General features: G+C 41.8%; 1 protein-coding gene across 1 annotated transcript in view; it reads right to left on the bottom strand.

The window, feature by feature from the left end:
* The window catches only part of tfdp1b (transcription factor Dp-1, b), a 106206-nt gene that overhangs the window by 37689 nt on the left and 43335 nt on the right, over positions 1 to 25182 (bottom strand). Inside the window, exons 2-3 of the mRNA XM_060898665.1 lie at positions 22842 to 22924; positions 4792 to 4858 (exon numbers count right to left, since the gene is read on the bottom strand). Coding sequence (XP_060754648.1) covers positions 4792 to 4858; positions 22842 to 22856 — 82 coding nt within the window. The 5' untranslated portion in view covers positions 22857 to 22924. The remainder of the gene's footprint in view (positions 1 to 4791; positions 4859 to 22841; positions 22925 to 25182) is intronic.

The following is a 25182-nucleotide window of genomic DNA, read 5'->3' on the forward strand; positions in this document are numbered from 1 at the left end:
GAGGAGAGGAGCTCAGCCTGAAAACTCCAGAGAAATTCACGGTTGTATTTAAAACGTATTTTACAAAAACAGAAAGTCGGAAGTGAGGATGGAAGAGTTTGCTAAAGAATCGCGCTTTATTTTTCTCTCTGTTCGCATTCGAGTTAGCTCCTTCATGGAAGTGTTCGATTTTCTTACAGGTGAAGCCACTTCCTTATTCGACACACAAAACCCAGATTGGTTTCAAACAACTTGGGCATAAAAACAAAACAAAACAAAAAAACAAAGCCAACAAGGAGCGACACGCGTGATAAATCCTGAAAGAACAGAACAGATTAAGAGCAGAGAGAGCTGGAGCTTTGTTTCTGTTATTAGAGGAACACAGTCCTGTGCAAAATATTTATACATCTTTTTTTGCTATAATCATCCACCTCTAAGTTTAATATTAAAAAAATAAATAAACCTGTGCTGCGTCATGACTGACCGGCTGCACTGATTCAGTTACAGGTTGCCAGGTATGTATTAAACACCCACAAGCTACCCGCTAAACCAGACCTGGGCATTTTACGGCCCGCGGGCCGCATCCGGCCCTTTGGTTCATTCTGACCGGCCGGCGTAAGGTTAATCAGAAATTACAAAATAAACGTATTTTCTAATTTTACCTCATGCATGGACTGAATGTGCATTGCTTTTATTTTGAAGTTGTGTTCAACAAAAACGCAATGTGCACGACATGAGCATGACATGAAATCCCACGAAACCTAATCCCGCGATAACTACTTCTGTAATTTGTCCAGACCAACCACAAACTTGTACGTCATCCTTCAAACAGTCCAGCCAATCACATAGTGACGTCACTAGCAGGTGCCGGAGCCGATCTGTAGATCTGATACCTACACCGAATCGAAGTTGTTGCGAGCAGATCACAAGAAGACTTTAGTCCCCAAAATGTCCGCAAAAAGAAGAAAGGTAGATGCCAAATGCAGAGCTTTCAACAAAACATGGACTGCTAAGTATTTATTTACTGAAGTCAGAGATGAAGCCGTGTGTTTAGTTTGCGGAGAGCAGATCGCCGTGTTCAAAGACTACAATTTGAGTCGGCATTACCAAATGAGGTGATTAGACTACAAATGTGGGCATCATTATTATAATATGATGTATCTTGTTTGATATTTGGAGTAGAAAGACAATATTGTGATGTCTTTATTGTGTTTTGGGGTGAATGTGACTGAAAAAAAAATGGTACAAACATTCACATTTTGTTAACTATTGTTTTGGGAAATTTGATTGAATAAATGACATTGTTTGTAAGGCAACCTCGTTTTTTCCATACTCTTACCAGTCTTAGCAGCTTGTAAAAACAATGTTATTTACTGCTTTATATAAAGAAATACAATTAATATTATACAGAATTTAGTTCAGCCTTTTGGTCCGGCCCTCCACTAAATTTTCTGTTTTTCATGTGGCCCCATGGAAAAAATAATTGCCCACCCCTGCGCTAAACAATCATTTTAAAGTCAAATATTATCCTCTCATGACGCAGCACGGGTTTTATTAAACCTAGGAGGTGGATGATAACCAAAAAAAAAAAAAAAGATGTATAAATATTCTAGAACACAGTACTGTTCAAAAGTCTTGGCACCCCATTTTCTTCATACAAACTGTTATGGATGTCTATTTTACGATTTCTACATTAAGTAAGTAATGAACCTACAGTCAGAGAGTTCTACACAAACACACTGAACTTTACAACAGCTGCATGCATGTGAAATGGAAATAAATTGACTAAGGCAGGAAAAACTATTTTGGTTAAAATTGTTATTGTCCGTTACAAGTAAAAAGAAACCAATAACCAAACTTAAGAATAAACTTGACCAATAACCAAACTTCAGCTGAATGTGTGATCATTTTATATGTTGCAATTCACAACTATTCTATGGTTTTCCTAAAATAAATAAATAAAAAAATTAAACCTCAGTACTCTCAAAATAGGGGGCAAGTGGGTTTAAAAGTTAATGTCGAGCCCTGAAAACCCATATACACACACAGTATGTGGACTTCAGTTTCTATGGTGATGGGCATGAGCACAATAAGCAAACAATAACTTTCTAATTATTAAATCTTATTCACATTAATTAGAAAGTTAGATGTAACGCTGCATTATTAGACTATTGGTTTTTCTTCCGTCAAAATTTTCAGCCTTTTCTCTTTCAGCTGAAAATTCAGTTTCTGACCATTTTCAGCAGCATCGACATCATATAATAAACTGATGTTAAAACATTGTATAAATGATTATCAATTCTTTAACAGTAAAACCCCAAATCAGAAGTTGGGACGGTAAGTTGAAATTGAAATGAAAACTGAAAATGATTTGTAAATAATCTTTGACCTGTACTGTACTCAAAACGATACAAACAGCACATTTGGTGTTTTACGTCATGATTTTTTTTTTTTCCAAAACAAACGTTTCAATTTTGATTCTTACAACATTTCAAAAAAGTTGAGACAATAAAAGCACTGTAGTCTCACCATTCCTTCTCACAACACTTAAAAGATGTTTAGGGACTGAAGACACCAAGTAAACCGTTTCAGGTGTTATTTTGTCTAGTCAAGTTGATTTATAGAGCACTTTAAACAGACACTGTTGCAAAGCAGCTTTACGGAAAAACTATAGACTTTAAACATGAGCTAGTTTTATCCCCAGTTTATCCCTGGGATAAGGAACATTATTTTAAACGTTTTAATAATTCTCATGCATTTGATGACCGAGATCCTTGGCCCATCTTTGCTCCTCAAAGACTAGGTCTTTCCAGATCACATTTACAAATCACCTGTTGACGTCACCGGTTTCAAATCGCATCATTATTTAATTGATTCACCTCATTACTAGCTGCAAATTACTCCTTTCCCAATTTTTTTGGAATGTGTTTGCATGTTTGAAATGTAGGAATGATGTACTAGGTGCACATCAAACAAGTAGAATATGATGAAAAAAATTTTTTTTTGGTAATTAAATTCAAAAAGGTAAACTTTCATATATTTTATATTCATTCCATTTAAAGTAAAAAATTAAGGTCTTTTTTTGTTTTAATTTTGATTGTGACTTATAGCTCATGAAAATCAGAAATCCAGTACCTCAAAATTATTAAAATACTTCCTAAAATCAGTAAAAAAAAAAGAATTTACAAAACGCAGAAATGTCCAACTTCTGAAAAGTGTGTTCATTTATACCCTCAATACTTTGATGGAGCTCCTTTACCATGAATCACTGCATCAATGCGGTGTGGCATGGAGGCGATCAGCCTGTAGCACTGCTGAGGTGTTACTGAAGCCCAGGTTGCTTTGATCGCGACCTTCAGCTCGTCTGTATTTTTGGGTCAGGTGTTTCTCATTTTCCTCAACAATAGCCTAAAGATTCTCTCTGGGGTTCAGGTCAGGCGAGTTGGCTGGCCAATCAAAGCACAGTAATATGGTCAGCAAACCAGTGTGGTTTTGGCACTGTGGGCAGGTGTTAAGTCCTGCTGGAAAAGGAAATCAGCATCTGCATGAAGCTTGTCAGCAGATGGGAGCACGAAGTGCTCTAAAACCTCTTGGTAGACGGCTGTGTTGACTTTGGACTCAATAAAACACAGTGGACCAACACCAGCAGATGACATGGCACCCCAAATCACAGACTGCGGAAACTTCACACTGGACCTCAAACACCTTGAATTCTGTGCCTCTACACTCTTCCACTAGGCTCTAGGAGCTTGATTTCCAAATGAAATGCAAAATTTACTTTCACCTGAAAAGAGGACTTTGGACCACTGAGCAACAGCCCAGTTCTTTCTCTCCTTAGTCCAGGTAAGACACATCTGACATTGTCTCTGGTTCAGGAGGGGCTGGATATTAAGAATGCGACAGTTGTAGCTCCTTTCCCTTTCCTGTACGTGGTGGCTCTTGATGCACTGACCCCAGCCTCAGTCCACTCCTTGTGAAGCTCTCCAAAGTTCTTGAATCGACTTTGGCAATCCTCAAGGCTGCGCTCATCTCTGTTGCTTGTGCACCTTTTCCAGCCAGCCTTTTCAGCAATGACCTTCTGTGGCTTACCCTCTTTGTGGAAGGTGTCGATGATCGTCTTCTGGACGACTGTCAAATCAGCAGTCTTCACCATGATTGTGGTTGTGTGTACTGAACTAGACTGACAGATACATGGTATTTATACTGTTTTACTCAAACTTCAAATTAAAATTCTCATATTTTGCTCTGTCAGCCATAATTATCAAAATTAAAATAGAAAAATGCTTGAAACATTGTGTGTAATGAGTCTAGAATATATAAAAATTTCACTCTTAAATAACTGATGGAAAATATTGAACTTTTTCACAATATTCTAATTGTTTGAGATGCACTAGTACATTAACAAATTAAATGAAGTCGACCTGATGACATGAAATACCTTACGTTTATACTGTCTGCAATGAAATACAAGTCCAAGTAAATTTAGAAAATCACTTCTTTCTTTTTTTAATTTGCATTTTCCATACTGTCTCAACTTTTGATTTGGGGTCGTACATTTCGATAGGGGTGGGTAAATCGACATGTATTATGATGCTTGAGGACATTTCTATGATACAGGACACAGGGTATCAATGTACATGTTTCAAAAGTGTCAGCAAAACGCTTACATAAAAGAAAAAAAATTTAATTGGTAATCTCAAAGCTCTCATATAACTCTGATCCTTAATTACTTTGCACATATGTACATGCTATCAATAACACTTGTGTTCTACCTACACTGATGAACAGCAAACTAAACGGAGATGTACTCACCTGCTCCAGGACTCACGTTCTGAGTGGTAAAAACCTTCAGCTCTCCACTGGTTTCTTTCAGGCCACACTTTTTTTTTTTTGGGGGGGGTAAAAAAAAAAGAAAAAAAAAAAAAGATGGTTAGTGGTCAGCATTACAACTTGGCATCAGATGATTGGGTTAATGGTTTAAGGTTCCAAAATCACAGCAGTTTAAGTCAGTGCATAAGCTAAGGACAAAATCATACATTTATTGGTTTACCCACTGCCCAGTGCATATTTTTGATTGGTCGGAATTCTAATTGACAAGGCTAGTGACACGAGACAGTCCTTCAAGGAGGGTCAACCCCTGAAAAGCTCCAGGGCCAGATGGCATCCCAGATTGCGCTTGGAGTGCATGCTGATCAACTGGCAGAGGTGACCAACATCTTCAACCTCTCACTGGGTCAGTCCACGGTCCCCAGCCTGTTCATAGCATCCATCATTGTTCCTTTTCCCAGGAAACCAATGGCTTCCTGTTTTAACGACTACCGACCTGTTGTACTGACCATCATCATGAAGTTCTTCAAGCGACTTGTCAAAACCCACATCTGCTCCTCCCTCCCTGTCACCACGGACCCTGTTCAGTATGCATACAGACCAAACAGGGCCACGGATGATACCATCGCCTCCGATACAGACTGAGCTTATCCACCTCGGCAAAGGGAATACGCATGTAAGAATGCTCTTCATTGACTACAGCTCAGCATCCAATACCATCACTGCCAAAAAACTCGTCTCTAAGCTCACTGATCGTGGACCGGAGAGCTGTGTCCATTTGATGGGCAGTCCCCAAGTGGCGAAAATCGGCAGCCACACCCCTTCCCAGCTGATCCGAAATATTGGCACACCATAGGGCATTGTGCTCAGCCCCTTCCTGTACACTCTGCTCACACATGACTGTAATGCCAAGCACAGTTCAAATAAGTTCACGGACGATACAACCATCCTGGGATCATCATGGACAACGACGAGAGGGCATACAGAGCAGAGCTGAAGTCACTGACTAGTTGGTACCAGGACAACAACCTCTCTCAAGGTCAAAAAAATTTAGAAATGATTGTGGACAGCAGAGGAGTGGACACTTCCCCATTTGCATTGGTGATGCTGACCCTGGAAGGGCCAACAGCTTCAAGTTCTTCAATGTGCACACCACCAAGGACTGCTTCTGGTCACTATACACAGACCATGGTCAAGAAAGCTTGTCAGCACCTCCATTTCCTGAGGAGACTGAGGAAGTTTGGCATGAATGCCAGCATCCTCAAGCTTCTACAGGTGTACCATCAAGAGCTTGCTGACCCATCTGCATCCCTGTCTGGTACGAGAACTGTTCCGCCCACGGCTGCAAATCACTGCAGGCAGAGGCGGAAGCAGCACAGCACATGACAGACAGACAATAGACTCCCAGCCATTCAGGATGTATTCCACTAGAGGTGCCAACAGAAGGCATGCAGCATCAAGAACCAGTCAGTTACCATCTAGCAAAAGATTCAGGAGCATTGCTGCACCAGACTTAAGGACAGTTGTTAAACACTGGACCATCAGAATTCTCAATCCAGATATTGAAACATTCTGTTTAGTACATTGGTCTTCTGCCTATTTCAGAGATTTATTGCACCGATTACCTACAAAATCGCACAGAATAAAAACGCACTACCATGTTTGCTGCCGTTGAATCACGACTGTCCAATGCGCAATACTGCTGTATACACGCATCACTTTCACGTAATCCTCTTCATTTTTATATAAGGGCTGTTTCACAATCATGGTCATCTTTTTGAACAACACCAACTAACTCTTGCAACTAGGGCCAGTGTATACATGCTGGAGTTTCTTATACTTTATTTTACAGGGACACACCTACAGCAGTAATGCATCTTATAAAGTTCTTATAAATGTCTGGAAGAGTCAAATTCCGGCTCGGTTTTGACCTTGTGGTCATTTCATTTAATTCTCCTTTAAAATGATTACACTTACATTTTACTGGTTAAATTCAGAATCGCATTTTTTTTAGCACTAATTAGCTTCTACTTTGGGACGTATACAGTACTTCCATTCACAAGAGAAAGACACTTAAGCGGAAGTTACACAGGTTTATAAACCAAGTGCCTCCGATGATATCCTTTGTCTGTCAAAAATGTACTCTATGGAAAAACACTCGCCATGAAATATAAATAAAGAAAATATTCGTCTCTTGAAGCAGAGTACACTCTTGTTGCACAGTTTAAAAAAAAAAAACCACAGGATTTGAAACAGATATGAGAGACACTTGCAGCAGAGCTTCACGTGTGGTTGAAATGGGAGTCCGTCAAAAAGTATCCTCTCCGGAAAGCCACAAGGATCTTCAGCACCTCAGTTGTTAGTACAGTTACCACCGTGTACAAACATCGCTGCACAGCACTTGAAAATTTGTACTAAAAAAAAAAAAAAAACACCAACCATTTCAACAGTTTTTCACATTGGATACTTTTCTCTTGTGGACTATAAGAAAGTGGGTCAGTTTTAGAAATGCTTTATAGCCTGTCTGTGAAGATTCTCAGTCGTCCAGGTACATAGTAATCTGTGGTTGGTAGAAGAGAGCAACTGGACTTGCTTGAAGATTCTCGAAAACGTTTCACCTCTCATCCAAGTTGCAAGTCCAGTTGCTCTCTTCTACCAACCACAGATTACCATGTACCCGGACGACTGAGAATCTTCACAGACATGTTTCTACGCACTTTGGGATGAGATCCCGTCGACTGGTGCGGGAGTATGAGAGGACTTCCAGAAAACTGGCAGACATCTTAGCCAGAGAGGATCGTTCATTTTTGTCAACCTGGAACGACCATCACTGAACAGAGGTGGGTGTCTAATGGCCCTTTTCCACTACCCTTTTTCAGCTCACTTCAGCCCGACACGGCTCGCGTTTCGACTACCTTAGAGCAGCACGACTCAGCTCGCTTCAGCCCTGCTTAGCACCCAAAACTCGCACGGTTTTGGCGTAGGGCTGAAGCGAGCCAAACCAAGCCGAGTGAGGCTAGGGGCGTGAGCAGACACTCCCCTGTGCACTGATTGGTGAGGAGGAGTGTCCTCACATGCCCACACACGCCCCGCGAGCACGCTGGGATCTGTAAACACCGTAAACCCGGAAGAAGAAGAATTACGAATTACGAGAATTTCTGAAGCCTTATGCGCCTTGCCTCATCTATACGCTCTTGCCAGTATCTGTTGGCGTTGTCGGTGAAAAGCCACAGCACCAAGACCAGCAACACTAACGACTCCATGTTTATTGTTTACTATCCGGGTCGTGAGACTACCGCTTAAAAGATCACTGTCACTGTTTGCGCCGCCTAACGACGTCACGTGACGTTCACCCACTTTCGCTAACTCCACCCAATGTGTCCACCCACTTCCAGCCAGCACGGTTCAGCACGGTTGTAGTCGAAATGCAACTCCAACAGCCCCACTCAGCTCGACTCAGCACGGCACGGCTCAGCCCGACTCAGCCACGTTGGTAGTGGAAAAGCGGCACGAGACATCTTTTATCAGCCACCTACAATGCAGCCATCAGAATCCTGATTCGGATTCTATGATGATCCATGAGAGGATAAATACTGGATACTCCCTATTAGTCAGACAGAACTGAGGAAGCCTTTTGGATGAGAGGTGAAACGTTTTCAAGAATCTTCAAGCAAGTCCAGTTGCTCTCTTCTACCAACCACAGATTTATATCCTGTCTTCTCACAAGTAAAATACCCAGTATATGACCTGTAGCTCAAATTCTGTGCAGTTCATTTCCATCTCAAAAGGTCATTTTTGGCAGCAGTGAAACACAAAAATCTGAGGTTTGAGTTTTAGACTATTGTGGACCCAAAAAGTATACCCTGATTGTGAAACAGCCCTTATACATACATATACACAAGCATTACAATTCTATTTACAGTATAATCATCTTTTATATCTCGCTTCCCTTTATTTTATACAAGTGATCTCATTGCCAAGTGGCCTCGTTTTCTCATCCAGCACATTTCATTGTACAGTCGACCCTGCATTAACCTACATATGACGAATAAAATGAAACTCGACTTCAAAGCAAAGCAGACCGCAAACCACGCGCTGCGAAAATACCAAGAGGAATCACTTTATACCAGGTGGCTGATAAAAGACCGAGATCATGCTTTAGTGTTGAAGGCTTTGGGCTACTGCCAAGTTACCACTCTTCAGTCCCTGAGCGAGACCCTCAACGGCTCAGCAGCATCGTGGCTCGATTGCCAGTTGCTCTGGATGAAAGCATCAGTCAAAATGAACTCGACGAGCTTAAACATTGCTAGCAGAAAACACCAGACAGATGAGAAAAGATGTCTACAAACTGTGCTAGCTGAATGAAATCAACAGCTCTTACCCAGTATCTTGTTCTTGACACAAATGAGAATAATAAAACGTATTTTACTTATAGCTGTACGGAAGCGATTTTCCAAAACGGAACAAAATCCACTCTTCTCTACTGCATCCCTATTAATGGAACAAGACAATGCACCATGTTTAAAATAAACTAGCATGATGTTCTAAATTAGGAGTCTCAATGCAATGTTTCATAATGTCTCCGATAAGTGTCATCTTGGTATGTCACAACTTGGCTCATAAGGCCATGACGAAGACAGGAGATGCACCGTTTTGCAGCGTTAAATAAAAGGAATTTATAAACAAAATTTAACCAAAGAAACAGCACAACAAAACATTTCCAGAAGGCCACAGCCTTCTTGACCCCAAAAAAAAAAAAAAAAAAAAAAACCATCAGGGAGGAGCCAGCACACAAGCAAGGCGAGGAGATGCCATCTTTGAGACGTGCATAGCCAGCCAAACAGGTAAAGCCAATTCACAGACTAAAGAGAGGGATTAAATCTGGAATGGACCGGGGGGGGGGGGCACTCCCAGACACACACACGCCCCTTTTCCACCAAAGCAGTTCCAGGGCTGGTTCGGGGCCAGTGCTTAGTTTGGAACCGGGTTTTCTGTTTCCACTGACAAAGAACTGGCTCTGGGGCCAGAAAAACCGGTTCCAGGCTAGCACCAACTCTCTGCTGGGCCAGAGGAAAGAACCGCTTACGTCCGGCGGAGTTGTTAAGACTAACAACAATAAGACCGCGAAAGATCGCCATTTTTAAGCGACGAGAAGCCGCAGCTGTACAAACGCAAAGTCATCCATTATTATTATTATTGTTGTTGTTGCTGCTGCTTCTTCCGTGTTGTTTTTGCTTCGATATTCACGCCATGGTTTATGCAAACGTAGCAACGTAACTGACGTGGCTTCCCTTAGCACCGCGAGCTATGGAAAAGCAAACTGGTTCTCAGCTGGCTCGCAAGTTGAACGAGTTGTGAACCAGCACCAGCCCCGAACCAGCCCTGGAACTGATTTGGTGGAAAAGGGGTAACACAGAGAGAGAGCGAGAGAGAGAGAGAGAAAAAGAGACTACTAGTAAATAACCAAGGCATAAGATTCCCTGCCCAAAAGTAGGTAAACAAGGCAGGCTGACAAAGGGGCAGGGGTCGTCACAGACAGGTATCAGTTCTTGTATCAACAAATACAGGAAAACTACCAGGTCTTGAAAAAGCTGGTACTGATCCATCTCTAGTAATAACATGTAGTGAGTTGATTAGCTAGTTAAGCGCATTAATATAGACCAGTGTTGTAGTTGAATCACTAAACCTAGAGTTCAAGTCAAATCCAAGTCATTAAAAAAAAAAAAAAAAAAAAAAAAAAACTGAGTCGAATCCACGAACAAGACTCAGCGGTCTCAAAAGTAGCCGGTCACCGGCAGCAAATCGCCGGCTATGACTTATGCCGCCGGCTATTGTCAATCGAGTCACAAAATTTAATATTAAATATTTCTGACAAAAAAAGCAAAAAAAGTTGTGAATGTAAATTACATCCACTATGTCATGCATGTCCGTTGCCGCGTCAACTGTGTTTACATCCTCGACACGAGTGCAGCCATTACTGCCGCCTGTGTTGCCAGATTGCGCGGTTTCCCGCCCAATTTGGGCATTTTTAAGTGCATTTTGGCGGGTTTTGAACATATTTTGGGCTGTAAAACGTCAGCAGTATCTGGCAACATTTTTTACTTAATACAAGAAATTAATGGATGCCAACGTTTTTGCCAAAATGGTATTTTATTTTCCATTGTTTAGGCAGCTTCAGCATCATACTGTGAGATTCTGTTCAAATTGTTTTTTTTCTTCTATGAAGCCTGAGCCATTTATTTTATTAGTTTATAATTATTGTTTAATTTAGTCTTCAGGAGAGACTGCCTGCACACAGTACTAGTATTAATAGTTTTTTTTTTTTCTTACATGAAAGCTGAGGCGTTTATATTATATTTTAAGGTAACTTCATGTTGTGCTGTGAGGTTCTCTGCACTTTAACTTTTGAACCAACAGGTGCATTTGGATAAGTAAAGCCTATTTTTCTGCATTTTTGTAGTCCTGGTAATCTTTTATATTGGTAAAGTTGTTTATAGGACCATTTCTCAGTGTCTGTTTTTTATCTCTCTCTCTCTCTCTCTACATACATTATATATATATATATATCCCTGCACGCTTTGCGTGCATTATGTCTGCCGCTGGCAGACATTTTACCATTTTGCACCCTGCTGTAAATTATTTGTACCCTGCTATTCTCCCAAACTTTGAAGCCCCTGAAGACTCCAACCGCACCATTTGTCGGTGGCTGTTTTAGCACCATTAACATTAGTTTGTTCCTGAACACAGCATATGAACAGATAAATGTGCTTCTCTTTATCAGGGAGTGTGAAGTATTCTGTCAGAGACGGTTGGGAGACGGATGTAAAGTACAGAAGGTGTGTTTATTAATACGAGTGAAGAGGGTAAACAATCCAGAACGGTAGGCGAAATCGTAAAACAGGCGATAGGTCGAGCGAGGCACAAACAGGCTCTCATAGACTCAGCAGAATCAAGAAACAGGAAATCAGGGATCAGGAAACCAAGCAAGGAAATAGGGCTCGGTAACGTGTCAGGAACGCAACTCAATACTTCACAAAGCAAGTGTGTTTTCACATCAGCGCGCTGATTGCACCTTAAATTCTGTGCGGGCGCGAGTTGTTTATGGCGCACGTGCGAAAGTCCTCCTGGCGTGTGCACTGTCCAGAGCGCGCCCGAGAGTCTCTCTGATGCATGCGCCAAGGCGCACAGGTGTGACACACTTGCACGAAATTAGTACAAAAATTAAACGTAGATATAAATATCCTATGCCAAATTATTATGGCAGGTTACAAAAAAAATAAACAAAAAAAATCAGAGTCCTTGTCTCCAATTTACGAGTCCGAATGCAGTTAATGCACGAGTCCGAGTCATCAGTGCTCAAGTCCAAGTCGAGTCACCAGTCGGACTTGAGTACTACAAGCCTGATACAGACTATTGGGAACGAACATGAATGAATTCCCAGGGATACCACAGCTGTCTGTGGCCGAGAACAAGAACCAAGAGAACAAAATTGGCCATGCTCTCTGGGTGGGAGGGGTGTTCTACTGTCCCTCCCCTGTCAAACCATTCATAGGCTTCTGTGATCTCATGTACAGTCAAGCTGTTAAGTATTTGGATAGTGAAAGTTTTTGTAATTTTGCCTCTAAACACCACAACGGATTTGAAATTACGACCCCGATTCCAAAAAGTGATGCTGTGTCGAGCGTAAAGAAAAACAGACTGCAATGATTTTTGGAATGTGTTGCAGGCATCAAGTTCAGAATGAGTGTACATTTACAATACATAGATAGATACTCAATTTGAACATTAAAAATCTTGTCTTTGTATTGTGTTCAATTGAATCTAGGTTGAAAATGATTTGCAAACCATTGCATTCTGTTTTTATTGACGTTTTACACAGCACCCAACTTTTTTAGAATTGGAGCTATAAGCAATCAAGATGTGACTAAAGTGTAGGACTCTCAGCTTTAATTCAAGTGGTTTACAGACAGACAGACAGACAGAGCATTAACTGTTTAGGAATTACAGCCATTTTGATTTTTTTAAACATGGTCCCTCCATTTTGAGACGCTCCAGAGCAACTGGATGATTGACAGAAGCCGTTTTAATGGCCAGTCATGGCCTGTCGCCTCATTATTTCATAAATTAAGGCCCTCCAAAGTCTGAAGCTGCGTTTTGCAGCTGTTCATGGGAACTCAACATGGTGTCCCAAAGAGGTGCTGATGCAAGTGAAAGACCAAAACAAACCCGGTATGTTCTTAACAGGCCTTCATGGAAGGCAACTCAATTAGATGACCATAGAATTCTTTCCTTGGTAAAGAAAAACCCCTTCACAAAATCTAGCCAAGCCAAGGAACCCTCCCCCCCGAGATGTTCATTGTCGGTCTGCAATAAAGTGGCACGTTCAAAGTAAATACATCGGCTTTACCTCAAGACGCAAATGACTGGTAACGCTGGGTAACAAAGACCACAGATTAGACTTTGCAAGAAAGCCTGTCCAGTTCTGGAACAAGATTCTTTGGACAGGTTAAACCAATATTAACTTGTACCACAATGACTGGAAAAGAAGAGTATGGAGAAGGAAAGGAGGGGCTCATAACCCAAAGCATACCACAACATTGGTTAAACATGGTGGAGGCAAAACTAACAGGATGACACTTCACAATACACACCGATATCTCACAAAAGTAACCAAAGAGCTTCTTAAGGTCAAGAAGAGGAATGTGCTTCAATGGCCAACCCAACTGACCTGCCTTTCAGTTCCTGAAAGCAAAACTGAAAAAGCAGAAAGACCCACAGACGAGCAGCAACTGAAGGCAGCTGCATGCAGTAAAGACCTGGCAAAGCATCTCGAGGGAGGGAACTCAGTATTTGGTGATGCTCAATGGGTTGGAAATTAGCACCCGCTACCCAGCAAATGCAGGTGAATTTGCTCAACCTACCAGCCACGGCGGTGGGTAAATAAAAGAAACCTATACCAAAAAAACCCAGAATTTTGGGACATTCTACAACACAGCCTGATTCGCGAGTCTGCATCTTCCACTCGGACACTTTAACGAGGAGATTGTGTCCTCGTTAAAGTGTCCGAGGGGAACAAGAAGTGTCGGATTCAGTGTGGTAACTTGAGCGTAGAACGCCAACTACTGACTGATGGTTTAAAAAAAAAAAAAGACTAGATAGAACTAGATGCCAACGGCGTCGATGGGGATGCCTCCGCCCGGTAGACTACACGCCTTAAGTTGTGATTTGGGGATGGACATTTGACCTCACAGTAATCGTGACCTGGTGAAATTACTTGTATCAGCCTTGGAGATATTGTGTTCACAAGGTTTTCGGACAGACATTTGACCTCACGGTGACCTTGACCTTAGACCTTTTGATCTCAAAATCTAATCAGTTCATGTTTGTCCCAAAGTGTACAAATGGTGAAAGTTTGGTGAAATTCCTTTCATTAGCCTTTGAGGTATCGGATTCGCAAGGTTTCGGTACGGACGGATGCACGGACAGACATTTGACCTCACAGTGACCTTGATCTTAGACCTTTTGATCTCAAAATCTAATCAGTTTATCTGTGTCCCCAAATGCACAAATGGTGCAAGTTTGGTGAAATTCCTTTCATTCGCCTTGGAGATATTGTGTTCACAAGGTTTGCGGACAGACATTTGACTTCACAGTGACCTTGACCTTAGACCTTTTGATCTCAAAATCTAATCAGTTCATGTTTGTCCCAAAGCGCACAAATGGTGAAAGTTGTTTTTTTTATTTTTTTAGAGATTTGTTTTGGGGCTTTTTCCACCTTTATTAGATAGGACAGTGTAGAGACAGAAAATGAGCGGGAGAGAGACGGGGAGGGATCAGGAAATGACCTCGGGTCGGAATCGAACCCAGGTCCCCGGATTTATGGTATGGCGCCTTATCTACCTGAGCCACGACGCCCCAATGGTGAAAGTTTGGTGAAATTCCTTTCATTAGCCTTTGAGATATCGCATTCACAAGGTTTCGGGACGGATGCACGCACGGACAGACGGACAACCCGAAAACATAATGCCTCCTGCACCTTACGGTGGCGGAGGCATAAAAATATATTACCTCATGTCAAGCAGCCTAGGCTAGCGTCGCAGCAAGCCAAAAAAAATAAAAAGTTCCATCGTAGGGGTTATGAGGTCTGCAGAGAAAACCTTCCAGAAGACAAAGGCCAAAGAAGCGACGGTTGAAAAACTTTTCTAATGAGAAGTGAAGAAAAGCCAAACAATGGGGAGTCCCGTGAATGGTTAGTGGTTTTTTAAATCTGCCAAACTCATCAAATGTAACTTCCATCAGTTCGAGAGTGAGCGAGAGAGAGCGCGCGAGCATGTGAGCGCAGTATTTTCCTCCAGTTTAAATATTTAACTTATGAAAAAATAGCCTATTTACCTAATCAATCATGCTTGAATATTGTAGCTCTTACTGTATTATTTTTCACATGCAGTTACACATTTCAGTTAAAACCAGAAAGTAACTGGTTTATAAAAAAAAAACACTTTTTTTTTTTTAAAAAGGCTGTAATTCTGAAAAATGGTTAAACCAATGTGTGTTAAACCCCTTGAATTAAAGCTGAAAGTCTTCAATGACATCTTAATTGCTTCATTTCAGAAGACACTGTGCTGGTTGTACAGGGGCAAAAATAAAAAATAAATATTTGTACCACTCTCAATATAAATTACAGACCCAACCGAGTAGAAGAGGGTTTATACTGCCTTCTTCCTAGCGCATTATGCTGCCCTGTGACGCAGCATGAGCAGCAGGTCGATAAAGAACTTGACATGTCTGAGGAAGTATGTGCTCATTTTCACCCTCCCCGCTTGGTAACCATCATATGATAGGGGAGAGCTGGCTGGTAAGTGGAGATAAAGGGGAAACTCAGAAAATTCAAGTCATTGGCAAATGTTTCAGCAAGGAGTTCACCACTCACGGGGTTCTGTTCTCACGTTGTAAAGAGACACGTCAGTCAGTCAATTACTTCGTCTCAGTGTTTAAACTTCAATGCACTGATGTTTCAATGCGGCGTTTTGGCCACGATATAAAAGGTGTTGAAATTTTGCGCCATGTTTTTAGCCACTCACAAGGTAGACACACGACAAAAAACTCCTCGTGAAGCTCGGAGAACAATCGCCGTGTATCGCATGACTGGTGGCGACGCAACCAACTTATTCATTGCCAAGTATTCGCAAACCCATTGCGAACTGTAGTGTGACCAGGGCCTCGGTCGAAACAGAGTTCAGACAGCAGAATGCAGGTTTCTATTCTCACTGTTTTGATAGTTCTTTAATTTACTTGATTAAGGGAAAACTGATGTTTTGTTATTTTATTGCTGCTACTTGGCTTATTCTTGGCTCTAAATTTTGGCAGGAAAAATAGATACTGGAATTTTATCTTTTGGATCAGCAGGAAAGTTCATTAAAGGTAGCCTGGCAAGCCAGACTAAATGTGAATATTTAGTCTGGCCTCGATCCGTAGACATTTCCGAAGGGTGTGGGAGGAACAAACCGCTTTCAAACCGTCTCTGTGCGTATAGGCCAACGCTCTGACCAATCAGCGCAACAGTGACTGTGACGTAGTCAGAGCGACAGAAAGCAGTGGGGGAGGCCTTGAAATAAATAATTTTTCAAAATGTGTATTAATATCTAGAACCTGTTTATTAATTAAGTTTGGAGATAATGACCACAAGTTTGGAGTCTGTACCACATACTTAACATACACTCATTTTTTTCCAAGTGTTTGCTTAAACTGTTTTTGAGAGTTTTTATTTAGTGGTGTTTGGTGAAATAATTTCCCTTAAATTTAAAATAACGGGAAAATAAGAAACAATCAAAAAGTAATGTTTCAAAGCTGTTTATTAATTCCTCGTACTGCACAAACTAGCCCCATCCTTTTGGCTACGAGCGGAGCCAGCTGGTAGATCAGACTTTTGCCATAGCCGGTCGGCAAAACAGCGAAAACGTCCTTCTTGAAAAGGAATGAGCGGAGAGCCTCTTCCTGCTCATGTTTCAACGAAAACTCCAAGTCTAATTCTTCTAAAACTGATTCCAAAGCGGAGTCAAACGCGCGCTGTTCACTAGCCGTAGCCATCTTTCCTGTTGCGCTTTCTCCAGCGTCGCGCAGCCTTGTCGTCACTCCTGCAAAAGCCCGCCCAAAGAATCCAAACAAAAACCTTGCGTTGTGATTGGCGGGCACGATTTGATGCCCGGGGTGTTTTTGTTTATATGGTGCGAGGCTAGACCACTCGATAGGCAAAAATATTTTTGGCCGCTAGGCAGGTGGGTCTAGTTTACTAGGCTACGTTAAAGGGGGAACTGAAGGCAAATTTATCATCAAATTTCTATTTCTCATTTTATTAAATATAGGAATGCATGTTTGATCGCTATTTTGTCACTGCTATAGCAAGTTATGAGTGTTTGAAATATGCTCTGTAACATCAGTCAAAGCAACGGCCGTAAACGAGATTTGCCAAGACATTGTAGGACGGAAGTAAAACGTACAGCGGAAATCAAAGTGACCGACATCCGCCAAAAGATGCGCGCCCTCCTTCGAATGCTGATGTAATCAAGCCGGAAGTTTTCCCTGTGTCTGAAATCGCTCCCTACTCACTATATAGTGTGGACGCCATTTTGTAGTGCTGTCCGAAACCTTTGTGAGGATTATGTGGGAAATGCGCCAAGTATAATACGTATATTTATTTTGAAAACCCACCAGCTGCCTGATCCGGCACGTTTAAATTGTGCGACAGTAATGACGTAAATACCAGCGCGATGGACGAGTCCTTATCCTGTCGTCTTTACAACTCTTCTCAGTTGGTTCGAAGTCGTATGGAATAATCTCCATGTCACGTACGTGAGGGAGGCGGCTGTATGTGCAGAAGTATACAGTTTAATAAAGTGCAGAATATATATACAGTGAGACAGGCAAACGATCCAAAACGAGAATATGGCCAAAAGGGTCGGCCGAGGCGCAAACAGCACATCAAAGGCTAAGCGAGGACAAGAACGAGAAACAGGAAATCAAGACAATGGCAGAGATGCCTACCCCAAATTTTGAATTTCAGTATTCTTGAAAACATTTTTCAGTATTTTGGAATGACTTTCAGTAACATTAATTTATGCGCATTTCCATTATAAAGAGGTGTATATACCAATATGTTTAACATTTAAATTATTAAAAAGAACTGTTGTGTGAATTGAATAAACAAAACGCGAGCAGCCATCTCAACTGAATTTCCACTCAACAAATTTCTAGAGCATACAATATATCACATTTTTATAAATACAATAGACCCTCTGATGAAGACGGAAGTTACACCGTCGAAACATGTCAGGTAAAGGTAAAAAGCTTTTACATGTCTGAAACAAAAGAAAACTAATCATTTTGATTTAAGACGACGACATAATGAACGTAATATATTTAAATACAATAGTGTTCCCTGTTTGCAGACATTACGGTTGACTACCAATCATTGGTATTGAATGTAACTCCTCAAAAGTATTATATTATATTGCCTGGCAAAATGTTCTACCTGTTAACAGATTCTAATAAAATTAAAAAAAAAATTTCTTACTTCATGCCAGAGAGAGTCCGACATTGTTATCTTAACGTCCCAATATATAAATACTTCAGCATAATGCTTCAGAAGAGACACTGAATAAAATGACATTTATAATTGTATTTAAAACAGTGGAATGATCAATTTTTTGCCACAATCCCAACAGCACTAATCATAAAATTCTGTTTTTGATCATACTACATGTACATTTGCACTTGCAACACTGAAAAGACTTCGAATTAAAGAAGTCCAGCCAGTGTTTGATATTTCAGTGAATAAAAATCAGACATGTAAAAAGAAACTGAATAAGTTTAACTCACATTTCATGGCACTAATTGGCAAGTTCAACTCCAAGCACAGGTCAACCATCACCGCTTCAGCACGCGTCACGTTCCGTGTCTTTTCATCCACAGATTTCGTAAAAACCTGCTGGAAACCCCCAGATTTACTTTCCGCCTGACTCGCCATTTCAGCATACTCCATATGTTGTTTTTTTTTGTAGTTGACATGCCGCGTGCAGTCATCGTGACCACCATGAGTGATGTTAATGTCAGTCCTACACAGTTTGCAGTGCGCGTATCCATTGCCCTTTTGACTGGGTGTAATGCACGGCCATTCTACCGTATCGAAAATAGCGCGAACAAATGTGCGGAATCTGCGCATGTCACGCACAGCATGTGTGGTTGTCGTAAAAATAAATAGCCGTGAATCACGCATGGATTGAAAAAGTCACTTGGACATTTAAAAACAACTCACTGGAATTTAAGACTTTATAATAATTCCGTACAGAATAACACTGTTTGCCGTAACATCATATTTACGTAACTTTTCCGTACAAAATACGGCCAATCCGTACTAGTAGGCATCTCTGCAACGGGTAGAAAGGCTCGGTAATGCGTAGCGTAATACTTCGCAATGCAAATGCATCAGCACAGTCCTTAAATAGGCAAACACACAGTTCCTTAATTGAGCTCAGGTGCGCCTTGTTCACGGCATGCGTGCTGGAGTCCACTCGGCACGCCTTCAGGTGCACGCGCTACAGCGCGCAGGACTGACACTCCATCACTGATGAAGCTGGCGAATCTCGAAATTAATCTAAATTGGAATGATATGGCGATCCAGCCGCTGTGTAAACGGTTTTCAAAATGGCGGCACTGACACTTCACGTTTGAAGTCTCGTACAAGTCTCGTGAAGATCGCGCGGATAAGCGACGCCTGCTGTGGACCAAACGAACTACGTTCAACATGGCTAAACACCGAAAAGGCTGATAAGTATAATATATGCCAATACGAGGCACGATATAAGATTAATAAAACCGAAAACGTTATTGAATAACACGTTAAGAAATAAAGCAAGTTTTAACATGACTTCAGTTCCCCTTTAAAAAGGTTGAATTTTTGAATGAAAGTATTCACATCTTTTTTGTCTTCAGTGTTGGTTCGCACGTGCATAACACGCACTACATTTAAAAGCTGAGAGCTAAAGGAGTTATTTAGTAATTGGGCAATACATAATCTGAATAATCGATTATTTGTTTCAAAAATAGATTATTCAACTATCAAAACAGTCGTGTGTTGCAGCCCTAATTTATAGCATGTAAAGTGCGTGCAAGCAATTAGACCTTCCATCCATCCATTTTCTACCGCTTATCCGGGTCGCGAGGGTAGCAGCCTAAGCAGAGCAGCCCAGACTTCCCTATTGCCAGCCACCTCCACCAGCTCTTCCAGGGGAATACCGAGGAATTCCCAAGCCAGCCAAGAGATGTAATCTCTCCAGCGTGTCCTGGATCTGCCCCAGGGTCTCCTCCCAGTGGGGCATACCCAGAAAACCTCCCTTGGGAGGCATCCAGGGGGCATCCTAACAAGGTGCCCGAGCCACCTCAACTGATTCCTTTCGATGTGGAGGAGCAGCGGTTCTACTCTGAGCCTCTCCCGAATGACCAAGCTTCTCACCCTGTCTCTAACGGAGAGTCCAGCCACCCATCCTGTGGAGAAAACTCAATTTTGACTGCCTGTATCTGCAATCTTGTTCTTTCGGTCACTACCAAAATTAGACTGTTTTCAGGGTTCTCCGCTTTTCAAAAATAAAAAGGTGGTGGCAGGGGTTCGGGGGCCACCTAGGCCCCCCCCCAATGGGGTCCGGGGGGGCAGGGACTTTGGGCTTTTTTTTGACAATGAAACTGGCCAATAAATGGATAGGAAATGCTAAAATCATTGTTCAAATAATTTTTACAAAAAATTAACACACTCTTACTGTACATATTATCTGATGGACCATGGCCAAAGATCGAACTTTTAATACAAGATGTTTTATTGGGTCCAGTTTCCCAAAGTAGCAGCAGAAATTTAACACACAATAAGTTATTATAATAATAATAATAATAATATTCAAGTAATTATTACAAAAAATAAATAAATAAATACTTTGTCTATAAAACAGAATACCGTATTGCACTACGTTTACATCGCCTGATTACATGCACATTACAGGACTACTCCATAAGACAGTGCCCATGACCCAACTAATCCACCTCCCGTCAGACATAGATATAGTGGCCTGTCCCCACCCACTGGAAGATACCGATTACTTTATATAAATCACCAACATCGCATAAACCATACATTTACATAATTTCAGGTTTAAGTGCATGCCAGTAATCTCTATAATTCATAAACAAAATACCCAATTACAATAAATGCATACTTTTTTTACAATACACATAATTAATGTTAAATGGGTGAAACCACTCCAGTCAATGCACGAGCTGGTGCGTGTGCCCGAGACTGGCACTACAAAGCCACCCCAGCCTCCGTAGTTCAGGTCCTCTGACCCAGAAACCCGGAATTCCTGCAGTAAACGACCACAGTGAAGCAATGAGAAAATGCAGCTCTCGCCTATACAATCACAGATGCGTAAAATAAAAGACCTGAACTTAACGAATGCGTGCGTGTGCCGTTATATGATTACTATAACAGTGTATGGTCAGAAAAGACGATAGATAAGCGTAACTGTTGCACAAGAACGCTATAAACAACCTGCGTGTGCACCCGAAAAGTTATTTAGCTGCTGGCTAGCTGCAGCTTCCAGTGTTACTACGTGTGGTACGGTGTAGTGTAACGCAAGGATCGACCTCAATCTGCACAGCTCTGTGTCACAATCTGTATGCAGCCGGCCGGATGATTTTCTACTGCAATCGCGTGGCCACTTCAGGTAGCCCCGTATGCATTCGTTTAATGATTTTCTGCATGTTAGTTACAAAATTATAATAAAGCGAATACTTTACGATTTATTTGGTGTATACGAATGAAGTTACTTTTTTTTTTTTTTTGGCCACAGGAAGGGTGGCGGGCCAGAATTATAACGTGGAGGTGCACCACTTTAAAGGAACAGTCCACCGTACTTCCATAATGAAATATGCTCTTATCTGAATTGAGACGAGCTGCTCCGTACCTGTCCGAGCTTTGCGCGACCTCCCAGTCAGTCAGACGCAGTCAGACGCGCTGTCACTCCTGTTAGCAATGTAGCTAGGCTCAGTATGGCCAATGGTATTTTTGGGGGCTGTAGTTAGATGCGACCAAACTCTTCCGCGTTTTTCCTGTTTACATAGGTTTATATGACCAGTGATATGAAACAAGTTCAGTTACATAAATTGAAACGTAGCGATTTTCTATGCTAAGGAAAGTGCGCACTATAATGACAGGTGTACTAACACTTTCTGCGCACTTCGGCAGCGTATTGATATCTGAACTCCGTATCAATGTGCTGCCGAAGCGCGCAGAAGGTGTTAGTACGCCTGTCATTATAGTGCGCACTTTCCATAGCATAGAAAATCGCTACGTTTCAATTTGTGTAACTGAACTTGTTTCATGTCACTGGTCATATAAACCTATGTAAACAGGAAAAACGCGGAAGAGTTTGGTCGCATCTAACTACAGCCCCAAAAAATACCATTGGCCATGCTGAGCCTAGCTACATTGCTAACAGGAGTGACAGCACGTCTGACTGCGTCTGACTGACTGGGAGGTCGCGCAAAGCTCGGACAGGTACGGAGCAGCTCGTCTCAATTCAGATAAGAGCATATTTCATTATGGAAGTACGGTGGACTGTTCCTTTAAAAGCACCCGTGGAGAACACTGGTTTTATTCAAAATGACTGAGCGACAGTTTCTTCATACATTTCCCAGTGAAATATAAACTGCTGGAAACGCAAAAAATATGTCTTTTTTTTTTTTTAAACAGATCGACATAACAGACGTTTTGTCACATGCAAATTCCATCCAACTAACTTTAAAATGATAAACAGGAAGCAGATACAACAGTGTGGATTTTACCTTTTGCCAAACAGCAGCCCAGTGGCACAAGCTACACATCCTGTGATGTTCACAGTGGATTAGCAAATGTCAGTTTCCTCTTTTAGCCTTTGATTCAGTAATGATTGACATGGTGTTAGTCATTAACCCAATCATCCCATGACACTTACATCTCTTGCCATCATGTTTGGCTCTTGCAGAGGCTGCAAGAGCGTCTTCTCTGCTGCACGGCTCGGTTTCTCGTCTGCTTTCCCTGGAGGAAGACGGACAGTTCAGAACCTCCACATTTACTTCAATACAGAACTGAAACTGTGCATTAGTTCTACAACAAAAGGATTTCAGCACACACACACTTTACATTTCCAGTTACGATGATTTTTAGGCTACACTCTTAATGAAAAAGTAATCTGTGCATCAACTGTGCTAACTAATATCCGTGTATCAGGACACTATTCTTAAAACCTATCAGATGCTTAAACAAGAAACGCTTAAATAGGAGGTGTACGTTAAGACTGAGTGTCTGCAAGACACCCAATAAATAAATAAAATATCTGAAGATTTTTACTCTCTTGCATGTGGGAGGAAGCAGAGTCAGACATGAAGCTCACAGGAGAGTAAAAGATCACGCTGATCGAAACGAGAGCACATTACACACTGTTCACTGCGTCTGGTGTAAACTGGGATTTACTTCATCATTCATTCATCTTGAGTAACTTCTCTTTCATGACTCATCGTTCAAATGACTTATTTGCTTTTGTTTTCGGAAATACCAAGCTCGAAGGAACTACAACAATAAAAAATATCTGTGGGATTGGTTCGAATGGCTTTGGGAATAAGCAGGACTAGTTTTTTTTTTAATGAACCCCCTACCCTCCCACACACACACACCTGTATACTTAACCATAGAATGATATGAAAAATGTTGGATGCTATAACACAGGGGTCACCAAACTTTTTTCTCTGGGGGCCACATTGTCGTTCCTATCTGTGATGGGGGGCCGGGGTCGGCTCAGCTGTATAACACAGAATTGTATGACCCAGACAAATATGACCACCAGCAGGCCTCATTGTGTAGTAGAGACTACTAGCCTGGCACAGCCATCCACACTACTATATCCCCCCACTACTACTCTGCCTATATCCCCCCACTACTACTCTGCCTATATCCCCCCACTACTACTCTGCCTATATCCCCCCACTACTACTCTGCCTATATCCCCCCACTACTACTCTGCCTATATCCCCCCACTACTACTACTCTGCCTATATCCCCCCACTACTACTCTGCCTATATCCCCCCACTACTACTCTGCCTATATCCCCCCACTACTACTCTGCCTATATCCTCCCCCACAACTACTCTGCCTATATCCTCCCCCACACTACTCTACCTATATCCCCCCCCACACTACTCTACCTATATCCCCCCCCACACTACTCTGCCTATATCCCCCCACTACTACTCTGCCTATATCCCCCCACTACTACTCTGCCTATATCCCCCCACTACTACTCTGCCTATATCCCCCCACTACTACTCTGCCTATATCCCCCCACTACTACTCTGCCTATATCCCCCCACTACTACTCTGCCTATATCCCCCCACTACTACTCTGCCTATATCCCCCCACTACTACTCTGCCTATATCCCCCCACTACTACTCTGCCTATATCCCCCCACTACTACTCTGCCTATATCCCCCCACTACTACTCTGCCTATATCCCCCCACTACTACTCTGCCTATATCCCCCCACTACTACTCTGCCTATATCCTCCCCCACAACTACTCTGCCTATATCCTCCCCCACACTACTCTACCTATATCCCCCCCCACACTACTCTACCTATATCCCCCCCCACACTACTCTACCTATATCCCCCCCACACTACTCAATATCCCCACTTGATTCCTGGCACATATTTGTTTATCTTTACTAGTGGTTTGCAAAAGTAGTAATCGAGTCTTCACACTTTGTTTTAATTTGAAATACCACAGATATTCCATTTATTTATTTTCTAATAAAAATAACATCGAAGCTGTCAAGGTAAGAAACATCTGCCTAGTTGAGGTGATTGACACTGGCAAAGGTGAGTGGAAAATTATAAATTGTAGGTAGGCCTGTTGATATTATTAATAATAATTGTGTGCAGCACTTAATAAAGGTCAAATAAATAGGCCTATAAAATAAATACATTTTAAAAAACAGTGAAATTATAATATGAGCAATAAATCACAACAGTTGCGCTGTGTCCTGCACGTCATTGCTCTCATCCATGGCCAAAGCAAAAAACTCGAATTCTGACGCTCTCTCATTCAGCTGGTCATACATGTTGTCCCCCAAATCTTCGGTTCGCCTGGTCATAGTAGGTGCGGAGAGGCTCACCGCGTTGAGCGCATCCTTCTTGTCGGGACACACCTCCTCGGCCACAGCAGGCATGCATACTTTAACAAAGTCCCCATCAGTAAACGGCTTTCCATGGGTAGCTAGTAGGTGAGCTACCTTATAG

The sequence above is a fragment of the Neoarius graeffei genome, chromosome 18, assembly GCF_027579695.1.
Source record: "Neoarius graeffei isolate fNeoGra1 chromosome 18, fNeoGra1.pri, whole genome shotgun sequence".
In the NCBI taxonomy this organism is placed as follows: Eukaryota; Metazoa; Chordata; class Actinopteri; order Siluriformes; family Ariidae; genus Neoarius; species Neoarius graeffei.